Source organism: Scylla paramamosain, chromosome 7, assembly GCF_035594125.1.
Source record: "Scylla paramamosain isolate STU-SP2022 chromosome 7, ASM3559412v1, whole genome shotgun sequence".
Classification (NCBI taxonomy): Eukaryota; Metazoa; Arthropoda; class Malacostraca; order Decapoda; family Portunidae; genus Scylla; species Scylla paramamosain.
Genome location: NC_087157.1, coordinates 7580001 through 7592500, shown reverse-complemented (window position 1 = coordinate 7592500; position 12500 = coordinate 7580001). Strand labels below are relative to the sequence as shown.

The 12500-nt window shown below is 42.9% G+C and overlaps 1 protein-coding gene across 1 annotated transcript in view; it reads left to right on the top strand.

Moving 5' to 3' along the window:
- Positions 1-12500, top strand: part of LOC135101972 (chordin-like protein 1) — an 89452-nt gene that overhangs the window by 76040 nt on the left and 912 nt on the right. The window contains exons 6-9 of the mRNA XM_064006499.1: positions 946-1236; positions 3788-3897; positions 7509-7683; positions 10197-12500. The exon at positions 10197-12500 is cut by the window's right edge and continues 912 nt beyond it. Coding sequence (XP_063862569.1) covers positions 946-1236; positions 3788-3897; positions 7509-7683; positions 10197-10354 — 734 coding nt within the window. The 3' untranslated portion in view covers positions 10355-12500. The remainder of the gene's footprint in view (positions 1-945; positions 1237-3787; positions 3898-7508; positions 7684-10196) is intronic.

Here is a 12500-nt window from a genome sequence, read left to right as displayed (position 1 = left end):
TTGATTGCAGACACTGTACATACACACACACACATCAATGTCCTATTTCCTGTGTCAGTCTACACACACACACACACACACACACACACACACACACACCAATGTCCTGTTTCCCGTATCAGTCTCCTCTTCTACCTGTCAATCATACTTTAATATTTCTTTCTTAAGGGCAAACAGTTATCGGTCGCTAGTAAAGTTTTTATGTTTTATTTAAGTTCCCGTTCTATATCATATACATTTTCTTTTTTCTTATTTTCTTTTTATCTTCACTGTGGTCGGTTTCGTTATAGTGTATAGTCTGAATGCTGTGACTTATACAGTATCATCACTCTCGTTTCTGTTTCATTCTCTTTTTCATTTACATTCACCATCACTCACTCATATACTGTTTATCATATCTACATGCATGACTTCTTAAGTTTATCACCTCCACTGTTTTTCGTCTACCACAATCATTTCCTCTTCATCTATTTTTCATCTATCTAAAATCATTTCCTTTACCAATTATCTTTACCATTATACAGTTCATCAGGCACATAAATATTCTTGCACCTCACGACCTCACCTCTGCTGCCTGTCACCACACCACCCTAACAAGCCTAACCTAGCGCAATCAAACCTAACCTAAACTAACCTAACCCAACCTAAATTAACCTAACCTAACCTAATTATCACCTCACATTCACTCATCTACCTTCTGCCTCATACCAAGTTCTCGTCTCTTCTATTAGTCAGTGTAGAGAAGCGTACTTTCAAAGACCCAAGAAGGATTTAAAGGTCTTTTTAATCACATTCCTTAAATTACCTTCAGTATTACACTACGTTCTCCAATCTTTTCTACTGGTTTAGAGAAGCGTGATAGAAGGAACTCGGAAAAAAAATGAAGTCTGTTGTTATTTGCTATCTTTTGTAATCCTGTGCAATCCTCTGTCATCACACACACAGACGATTCCACCGAGCTCGACTGGGACACCATGGTTTCCTTCAGCGACCCGTCAGCGCCCAAGGGAACAGCGGACCATGATTGCAAGATCGGCGGGCGGTACTTCGTGAACGGCTCCATCTGGCACCCGGTGATCGGCCCCTTCGGCGAGATGGACTGTGTGCTGTGCAAGTGTCTCAACCGCCGGATTGACTGCTCCCGCCTCAAGTGTCCCAGCCGCGATAAGCTACAGTGCACCAAGCCTGTCAAGGTCGCCGGACAGTGCTGCCCCGTGTGCCCTCTGACCCTCATGAGTGAGTACTGGGCGTGTGTATGTGTGTGTGTATGTAATGGACAAAGGAGGAGTATGTCAACAAAGAAAGACAGGATTGGAGTAGTAGTAGTATTAGTAGTAGTAGTAGTAGTAGTAGTAGTATATATATCACGTCGGTGTAACAGTCCACAGTCTTTCCAAACCAAACGCGGTTCTCACACACTCGAGATATCTCGCAACCGTTCTTAACTTAAATCGAGTTCTGCTTAACTCTCTCTCTCTCTCTCTCTCTCTCTCTCTCTCTCTCTCTCTCTCTCTCTCTCTCTCTCTCTCTCCTGCGGAAGACGAAGCAATATAAATAAAATGCTGCAGTGCCTGTTCTTTGTAGCGTGAATCTTGCAATTCTTACTTCTTATCCATTACAAGTGAGGAAAACGTAATGCCAACTCACCCCTGCTTGTGGAAGGCGGAGGAGAAGAAAGAAAAGGGGAACCAAGAAACGATAAAGAGAGGGAGGGGGTGAGAGAAACTTCCCTAACTTCCGTGACGACGCCGCTTGCCTTCCCCGCCACCGCCGCCGTCCCATATCAGAGTAATCAAATTATCCCCAAGTTTCTACCAACGAGCGCTCCTTAGTCCCGCTAACGTGGTCATCCCCGCTCACACCCGCCGCTCGTCCACTGAGAGAACCACACCTTTCTCTGACCTTTACTGCTAAACACACGCCAACACACATCCGCTTCGTGGCGATTACAGGAACAGAGAAACAGAGACAGAAAGAGGACATCAGGGAATTAACTGAAAAGATTGAAAAAGCTTCTCTTTGTTTCTATCAATGAATGGAAAGAACAGACACACACACACACACACACACACACACACACACACACACACACACACACACACACACACACACACACACACACACACACACGGATTAAAAGGTTTTCGAAATGTCACATACAAAAACAATCACTTTTAGTACGAAAAATACTTATGAAAACTATACATTTATATATTTCTTAAAACAAGAGAAGCGCCATCGGGCCGAGCTGACCTCTGGATTCGAGACAATGGGCCGCGTGACACGTGTTGAACAGTGCCCTCCCGCTGTGTGATGTACTGTGAGTGCAATCAATACAAGGAACGAGGACCTTACAGAGCGCTGAGATGGTAGTAGTAATAATAGTAGAACCAAGAGGAGGAGGAGGAGGAGGAGGAGGAGGAGGAGAGAGTTGTTGCTGTTGCTGTTGTTGTTGTTGTTGTTGTTGTTGTTGTTGTTATCATTATTGTTATTGTTGTTGTTGTTGTGGTGGTGGTGGTGGTGTGGGAGGTAACAGTAGTGATGGTGGTGGCGGTGGTGGTAGTAGTAGTAGTAGTAGTAGTAGTAGTAGTAGTAGTAGTAGTAGTAGTAGTAGTAGTAGTAGTAGTAGTAGTAGTAGTAGTAGGAGGAGGAGGAGGAGGAGGAGGAGGAGGAGTACCCGTAGTAGTAGTAGTAGTAGTAGTAGTAGTAGTAGTAGCAGTAGTAGCAGTAGTAGCAGTAGTAACAGTAGTAACAGTAGTAGCAGTAGCAGCAGTAGTAGCAGTAGCAGTAGCAGTAGTAGCAGTAGGAGAGGATGGGGACAGGAATGAAATGGTAATATTTGTATAACAAGTTTAATATTATTATTATTATTATTATTATTATTATTATTATTATCATTATTATTATCATTGTTATTATTATTACCATCATCATTATTATTACCATTATCATTATGAGATAGTAATATTTTCATATTTGCATAGCAAGGTTAATATTATCATTATTGTTATTATTACTATTATTATTATTATTCATTATTAATTATTATTATTATTATCATCATTATTATTAAACTTAAAGGAAGCTCTGTTCACCGTGACTCATCTGAAGAATGTGCCTCGATGACCCATTAATAGCGACAGTCCCCATTATGACTCCCGCCTCCCCCCACCCTCCACTTCCTCCCATCCCTCGGCCTCCCGCCCTCATCACTTACACGCCTCGCAGCCCCGCCTTGCCGCCGCCGGGAGGAAGACAATGGTACAGAAAATCAGCATCGTTATTGTTAGTTATCATTATGTTGTTATTATTATTATTATTATTATTATCATTATTATTATTATTATTATTATCATCATTATTATTATTATTATCATTAATATCAATATTATCATACAAGGTTTCGAGACTAGCTAACTATATTCTTAACAACTTTATTGTAATAGGGAAAACAACAACTACAATAACAACATCAGCACCAGTACCCACAGCAGCAACAACAACAACAACAACAACAACAACACTATTATTAAATCAATTACTAATATTAACATCAATATTACTAATAATTAACTATGTACAACTACTAATCACCATGTCTATCTCTCCTCCTCCTCCTCCTCCTCCTCCTCCTCCTCCTCCTCCTCCTCCTTCTCCCACTACTACTACTACTACTACTACTACTACCATCTCTACATTTCTATAACATCTTCCACCTATCACATCTAAACCAATCCCCACTCCCACCACCGCCACCTCCTCCTCCTGCCTCCCCGGCGCCCAACAGCCAGCACCGCGCCCCAGCCCTCCGGCAGCACAGTCAGGTGCCTCAACGAGCGAGTCCAACAGGCCGTGTGGAAGAACGTGGGTGCAGGCAGCAACTCCGGCGTCCTGCACGTGAGTATTCCATGTATCTGACTGACTGACTGACTGATTTAACCCATTCACTGCTGGACATTTTTTTTCCCATAAACACTTACAACTTTTGTGCTACAGTCTCTTAAAAAGTTCTGCAGTATAGGAAAATAAATAAATAAAACGAGAACCATCCCTTTCTTTTTCTTTTTTATCGCCATACAAATTATTATTTTTCTTATATAATTCCTTGAATGTCTGCAGAAAAGATAACCACAGCAGTAAAAGAGTTAGATCGATTAGTTGATTGGCTTATTGAACGTAACAAATAACGGATGCGCTGCAAGAAGCCACCAAGTCTACACGTGGCCGCCCCTGTATTGAAGATGTGTACCTACATATTCCACCAATCATCCTCATGTATAAGTCTATCTAATCTTCTTTTAAAGCTCCCTAATGACTCTGTATTGAGTAAGAGTATATCCCGTTCATCTATCAACTAATTAATTCTTATTTTTTTTATTTAAATGGCTAACTGATTAATTGAAAGACTGACTGACTCACTGACAGATTAACAGATTGACTGATTGAATGACTATAATAGACTGACTGACTGACTGACTGACTGACTGACTGACTGAATGAATGAATGAATGAATGAATGAATGAATGAATGAATGAATGAATGAATGAATGAATGAATGAATGAATGAATGAATGACTGGCTGAGCTTTTTATTCATTCCTATATTAACTGATTAAATGACAGACTAAATTAGAGACAATTTTTGTACAGCCTTCCATACTGACTGATTTATTGACTGACGGACTGACTAAATACGTATATTTCTTGCATTCATCTATGTTGACTGATTCACTGAATAACTTACTGCCTCAGTAACGGAAAGACGCTGATTTTTTTTTTTTTTTGCCACTCATTCTCTTATTTACTTGTTGGTCCGTCTCTCTCTCTCTCTCTCTCTCTCTCTCTCTCTCTCTCTCTCTCTCTCTCTCTCTCTCTCTCTCTCTCTCTATCTATCTATCTATCTATCTATCTATCTATCTATCTATCTATCTATCTATCTATCTATCTATCTATCTATCTTTATACCGGCGCCATGTTCACTCTCATCGGTCGCCCTTTTCACCCTCTGAAGGCAGATGGACATGTAGAGGAGGAGGAGGAGGAGGAGGAGGAGTGAGGGACGGGGCCAAGATCCGTGCCAGAATGACCCATCCAACCCCTCCTTCCTTCCTGCTTTCCTCCTCTTCCACCACCACCACCACAACCTCCTCCTCCTCCTCCTCCTCCTCCTCCTCCTCCTCCTCCAATGGAATGCAGCCTTGGCTTTCTGAACGACGATTTAGATATCCTGATGACATACAGTCTTGGGAGGGAAGGGGGAGAGGGGGAAGACAGGAGGGAAGGGAGAAAGTGAGCGAAGAAGGGAGGGTCTCTCTCTCTCTCTCTCTCTCTCTCTCTCTCTCTCTCTCTCTCTCTCTCTCTCTCTCTCTCTCTCTCTCTGCCTTTCTTCCTCGCAGTGATCCGGACGAAATGGGACGTTTTCAGGGTTGAGTTGAGGGGCAGGTTGGCCACTGAGGGGATGGCCTTGCACTCCTAACTTTGATCACCCTCCTCCTTCTCTTCTTCTTTTTTTCATTCTCCTGCACCTCCTCCTCCTCCTCCTCCTCCTCCTCGTCGTCGTCGCCGTCATCGTCCTCCTTCGCCTTTTCTCATTCTAATTCTCATCATAATTCCCCCTTTTTTTTTTTTATTGGTTTCTCTACGTATTCTTCTGCTCTCTTTCCTGTCCTCCTATTCCTCCTCTTCCTCCTCCTCCTCCTCCTCCTCCTAATTATGTTTCTCATCGTCCGTTTTCTCTCACTCATGTACCTATTCTTCATCCTATCCCTTTCCTTTTTTTCTATTTTTTCCTCTTCTTCTTTACCATTGTTATGTTTTTCATCATCATCATTTGTTCATGATTCCTTCAACTTTTTATTTCTCTTTACATATCATTCTTCCTCACTTTTTCCATGTCCATGTTCCTTCTCACCATCTTTCTCCTCTCGTCCTTGTCGTCTTGTCGCTGTTGTCAGTCCTTGCATCCTCATCCATCTCATAAAGAAGCTCCACTAATGATTATCTTTTTTATTCCATCTCCATCTCCTCCTCTTTTTCCTTCCCCTTCCTTATTTTTTTTTCTTCTTCTTCCTTATGTTTAATTTGTGTGCACCTTACATCCTCTTAACCTCTCCCCCACTCTCTACTATTTCTTCTCCTGCGCCACAATAACTATCAATCTGTTCCTCCTCCTCCTCCTCCTCCTTCTCCTTCTCTTTAACCTTTTGTTCCCCTTAATGCTGCACTTAATGCTGCACGTTTACCTGATTATCAACAACTTTCAATAACAACCACACGTATGTCCCACTTCACCACCATTAACATAAATCACGAATGTTACTGCACCTCTATCTCCTCCACCTCCCTCACCTCTTCCTCGACACTGACCTCACTAATACAATTCTAACCATCTAATACAATTCTAACCATCTATTTCGTTATCAGACTTAAACAACAAGTAAATTTTACAATCCCATCACCGTTAACTTGGTACATTAATTTCTGCTTGGAATATATTTTCACTCTGGGACTTCCTGCTTGTTTTTCCTACTTACAAGATGAACTGTCTCAAAAGTGGAGCATAAAGGCATCTTTGGAAATAGTTTGGTCAGATTTTTGGGGTAATTTTTATATTATCATTTGTATATTATATTATTATTTGTATATTATCGTTTTGGGAGCAGCATAATCAGCCAGGATCTAAATACATTTTTTTTTTTAATAATTTGTCCCTAAACAGATTCCCTAAAAAAAAACTTTACTTTCTTCAGCCAACTTAATTTTCAAGCCGACACATACCCAGCGAGGAAGCATTTATTTCATTTTTAGTGCCCTTGAACAACCTCCACCCCCACAAAAAAAAAAAAACTTTAAATCAACTAATTCGCAAACAACCATCAGATGATCAACAATCCTCACTAACAGCTACGTATATTCTCCATATATCTCCATCATCATCAACACATTCACTATTACAAACCACTCACCTCACCTCCACCTTCTTCACTCACTTCTACACCTCCCTCTCCACCTGCTCCCGGAACATAATCCACAAACAACATTCACTCACAGCTATGAACACTCCCACCACATCTCTTATCATCGTCAGTATAACCACTACCACGAATCCCACCCCGTCTCCTTCTCCTCTTCTACAACACCTCCGTCTGCGCCTCCTCTGGCCACACAATCAACTACTTTCACTCACAACTCCGTACATTCCCCACTTCTCCACCATCAACACATACACTGTCCCTTGCACCGTTACTTGGCACAAGGTTCTGGAATCACAAACCCCTCTGAGACATTTCGCTCTACAGACACTTTTAAATATTGTACTGTGAAAATTGATCCACTACTGTTATATAAATTTCTTCATTTTTTCCTAGTGGGCTTTTTTTCCATGAATCTGTAGTGCTTTTAAAGCTACGTGTTGTTGCATATCGCAGCAAAACTGGTATTATGAATCACTAATCTCATCTCAAAATCCTTCTTCCCCTCTACTACACCGTCTGCGCCTCCTCCCGCAGTACGTGTTTGAGCCGGTGGGTAGCAGGGGCATGCCGAGCGCCATCCTGCACATGCACCGAATGATCCTGCGCAGCGGTAACCTGGAGAACCTGGACATTTACGACATCACAAGGGATGAGTTCAGAAACCTGCGCTCCACCTACACCTTCTCCCTCTTCGGCGGTACCACCAACAGTGAGTCTAGCGAGAGAGAGAGAGAGAGAGAGAGAGAGAGAGAGAGAGAGAGAGAGAGAGAGAGAGAGAGAGAGAGAGAGAGAGAGAGAGAGAGAGAGAGAGAGAGAGAACGAGGAGAAAAGTGAGTGAGGTGAGAAAACATATATAAAGAGGAAAGAGGGAAAAAGACATGGAAGGGAAAAGATGGAGAGAAGACAGGAGGAAGGGAACGTGACGGTAAGGGAAAGAAGGGACAACGAAGCAAACAATATATAGGGGAAGAGGGAAGGGACAAGGGGAGAGCAAGGGGAAGGAGAGGGGAGGGAGGTTAAAAATTATACAGATTTGTCTTTTTCGTGAGCAAGAAGAGAAGGCGGAGAGAAGAAGGGAAGAGAAGGGGAAAAGAGGAGTGAGGTAAGGGAGTAAGGGAAGTAAAATATATGGGAAGAGGAGGAGGAAGAGGAAGAAAAGAGGGAAGTTAAGAGAAGTGAAGGAGTGAAGGAAAAAGGAAGTGTGGGAAAGGAGGAAGGAAAGTAGTTGAATGAAAACGTGAGAAGACGGAAAATATATAGCAAGGAGGAAAAGTAGAACTTAAATGAAGAGAAGGGAAAAAAAGATGAACTGATAAGGGGATAAGAACAAAAGATAATAAAGACATTGCAAAAGGCCAATTCACCTACAAAAGGCAGGACCTGAACCTATGAGAGAGAGAGAGAGAGAGAGAGAGAGAGAGAGAGAGAGAGAGAGAGAGAGAGGTAATCACCAGCTTTCTGACGCACACACGCCGCCTCTTCCGCAAAACCTGTCGCCCTTTCATGATGCTGAAGAAAAAAAAAGCCGTCTTGTCCTCCTCCTCCTCCTCCTCCTCCTCCTCCTCCTCCTCCTCCTCATATCAATTTTCCCTTCCCCCCAATCTTATTTCCTTTATTTGTTCTTACATCGTCTCTTCTTTCTCCTCCTCCCTTTTACTGTTAATTGTTATTGTTTTTCGTCTCTTCCTCTTCCATATAATTTTGTTAATTTTCTTAATCTCTCTCTCTCTCTCTCTCTCTCTCTCTCTCTCTCTCTCTCTCTCTCTCTCTCTCTCTCTCTCTCTCTCTCTCTCTCTCTCTCTCTCTTCTTCAATATTCTCCTACTGCTCCTGTTTCTTTTCTTACTTCATTTTTACTGTTTGATCCTCCTCCTCCTCCTCCTCCTCCTCCTCCTTCTCTCCTCGTCTTCCCCCTCCCTCTTTCCTCCTCCTCCTACTTCTTCTCTTCTTTTTTGTCTTTCCCTTATCCCAATTTTCCTCTTAACTCCACCTCTTATTTTTCTTTCATCTTTCTCCTTTTCCTACATCTTTTCCTATACCTCGGTGTTCTTCTCTTCCTCCCCCTTTTCCCTCCTCCTCCTCCTCCTCCTCCTCCTCCTCCTCCTCTTCCTCCTCTTTATCTTAGCAGGCCGACAGTAATTTTACCGCATTTCTTAGGCATTAGATGTAGGGCGACGGGGCCGGGCATTTACTCTCTCTCTCTCTCTCTCTCTCTCTCTCTCTCTCTCTCTCTCTCTCTCTCTCTCTCTCTCTCTCTCTCTCTCTCTCTCTCTCTCTCTCGCCATAGCCTTCTTACCCAACCACCAAACGTGAATCTTTATGTGTGTGTGTGTGTGTGTGTGTGTGTGTGTGTGTGTGTGTGTGTGTGTGTGTGTGTGTGTGTGTGTGTGTGTGTGTTTCCAAGAACTAGTTTCTCACATACTTTATAGACATACATATACATCTACATACATACATGGCGGTTCTCCTCTATCCCGTCCATTCTTCCTCTCCTCCTCCTCCTCCTCCTCTTCCTCCTCATCCTCCTCCTTCTCTTCCTCCTCCCCCTCTATCTCATCCGCCTCTCTCTCTCTCTCTCTCTCTCTCTCTCTCTCTCTCTCTCTCTCTCTCTCTCTCTCTCTCTCTCTCTCTCTCTCTCTCTCTCTCTACATTTTCCACTTCCACAACTTCCACCTGGAGAAGGAGGAGGAGGAGGAGGAGGAGGAGGAGGAGGAGGAGGAGGAGGAGGAGGAGGAGGAGGAGGAGGAGGAGGAGGAGGAGGTGAAGGTGAAGGTGAAGGTGAAGGAGAAGAAGGAGAAGGAGAAGGAGAAGGTGAAGGTGAAGGTGAAGGAGAAGGAGGAGGAGGAGGAGAAAGAAGTGGACACACACACACACACACACACACACACACACACACACACACACACACACACGCACGCGCACGCACGCGCACGCACGCGCACGCACGCACGCTCGCGCGCACACACACACACACACACACACACACACACACACACACACACACACACACATTTTAAATAATTACAGTGTTTAGAAAATTTTAAGGTTGTATCTTTTTCTGATCTCGATTGATTGTTTCAGCTTACTAACATCTCTCTCTCTCTCTCTCTCTCTCTCTCTCTCTCTCTCTCTCTCTCTCTCTCTCTCTCTCTCTCTCTCTCTCTCTCTCTCTCTCTCTCTCTCTCTGTTACTAATGCGCCATCCATTCCCTGCGGCCCTGCAGAGCTGATGAACAAGTTTAAGAACAGGGAGCAGAAGATCGACCGGCGCTGCAAGAGGAACAGCCGCTGCTCTATCAAGGTGGCAAACATGGACAGGATGCTGAAGGTGCGGCCGGCGACGCTGAGGGTGCGCTGTGCCCGGGGAGAGAAGGAGATCTGAGAGGGAGGCGGCGACTAGGGCGGCGGTGGAGGAGGAGGCGTGACGGTCCGGTCCTCCTCCACCTCCACCACCACAGCACCACAACCACCACCCTTCACTCTCCCAGCTTTGGGGGGAAGGAAATGACGACCACTACCACCACCACAACCACCACCACCACTAACACCTCTGCTATGGCGGCGCCATATTCTACTAGCGGCGATAGTGATGGCGGCGTTAGTGACCTGAAGCAGTAGCAGGAGGAGGAGGAGGAGGAGGAGGAGGAGGAGGAGGAGGAGGAGGAGGAGGAGGAGCCATGGGGTAGACGAGATGATGATGGAGCAGGAGGAGGAGGAAGAGGAGGAAGAGGAGGAGGATACGCGTGACCTACTACTACTACAAACTACTACTACTACTACTATTACTACTACTACTACTACTACTACTACTACTAAAAAGCTAGGTCAATGTGGTGGCGAGATGACATGTTTTCAGTCTCCTGCAGACAAGGAAGGAAGGGAAAGGAGGAAATGAAGGAAGGAAGGAAGGAAGGAAGGAAGGATATAGAAGAAAATGTAGTAAACAAAAGTGATGAGAACAGTCATTACACTTCGGGAAGATAACAGAGGAACGGGCACTCACTATCATCACCACCACCACCACCACCACCACCACCGACAGAACCACGAACACAACAAAAACATTGCTACTACCTTTATCACAACAAGAACAACTACTACTACTACTACTACTACTACTACTACTACTAGTTCTATTACTATTACTACTACTACTACACTTTCGCCAGAGCCTTACACCACCAAACAACAACAACAACAACAACAATAAAGAGCAGATGATCATGGTGGTGACACTGAATAACAATAATGATGATGATGATGATATTAATAATATTAATAATAATAATAATAATAATAATAATAACAATAATAATAATAATAATAATAATAATAATAATAATAATAATAATAATAACAATAAACAACAGTAATAATAACAATAATAATAACATATGTGCCTGTAGAATACAAAGGAATACGAAGGAAAGCCAAACTGCAACAGACCTTTTGGTCCTTGCAAGGCTGTTTGGTAACTACTTCTAACTAACTACAGGGAAGAGAGACAGGACAGCATAGGAGAAGGCTAGAAGACTGAGGAGGAGGAGGAGGAGGAGGAGGAGGAGGAGGAGGAGGAGGAGGAGGAGGAGGAGGAGGAGGAGGAGAAGAAGGAGAAGGAGAAGGAGAAGGAGAAGGAGGAGAAGGAGAAGGAGAAGAAGAAGAAGAAGAAGAAGAGGAAAAAGAAGAAGAAGAAGAAGAAGAAGAAGAAGAAGAAGAAGAAGAAGAAGAAGAAGAAGAAGAAGAAGAAGAAGAAGAAGAAGAAGAAGAAGAAGAAGAAGAAGAAGAAGAAGAAGAAGAAGAAGAAGAAGAAGAAGAAGAAGAAGAAGAAATGAAGAAGAAAACAAGGAGGAGGAGGGTAACAAAAGGAGGTAAGGGAGCTGGAGGAAAAAAGAGATGGCGCAGGAATAGAAGCAAAAGAGGCTGATGAGGCAAAGGGATAAAGGAGGAGGAGGAGGAGGAGGAGAAGGAAGAGAAATAAGAATGGAAAGAGGAAGCAGAGACAGGAGTAACAAGAATCAGTACACCGTGTAATCGCGTGTGTGAGAGAATAAAAGAAGGAAGATCATAAAAATACACAAGAAAATGTGACTGTAACTGTAGAGGAGAAAAGAGGAAAAGAGAGAGACACATACGGACCTCAAGTAGTGCTGAAAATAAAAGTAAAAAAAAATTAGAGAAAATGTAAAGAAAAGAGAAAATATAAGAAAGACAGTTTATGCTTTCCAAGGACAGCAAGACAGGCAGAGAGACAGACTTGATCTCGTGGCTGAAACATGAAAAAATATGAGAAAAGAAAGAAAGAAAAGAAAATAGAACTTGGGACTTGAATGTTGCAGAAAATTTATGGAAAATTCTATACAAAAATATTGGAAAATTGAACAAAAAAAGTTAGGAGAAAAAGAAAATTAGTGCAAAACAATAATAATTAATAAATGGTCTTGTTAAAATCAAGAAAAATGTGAAAAATGAAGCGAGAAATGACTCAAGTGAGAAAATTTCAAATGAGAAATAAAAAAAAAAGCTAGAGC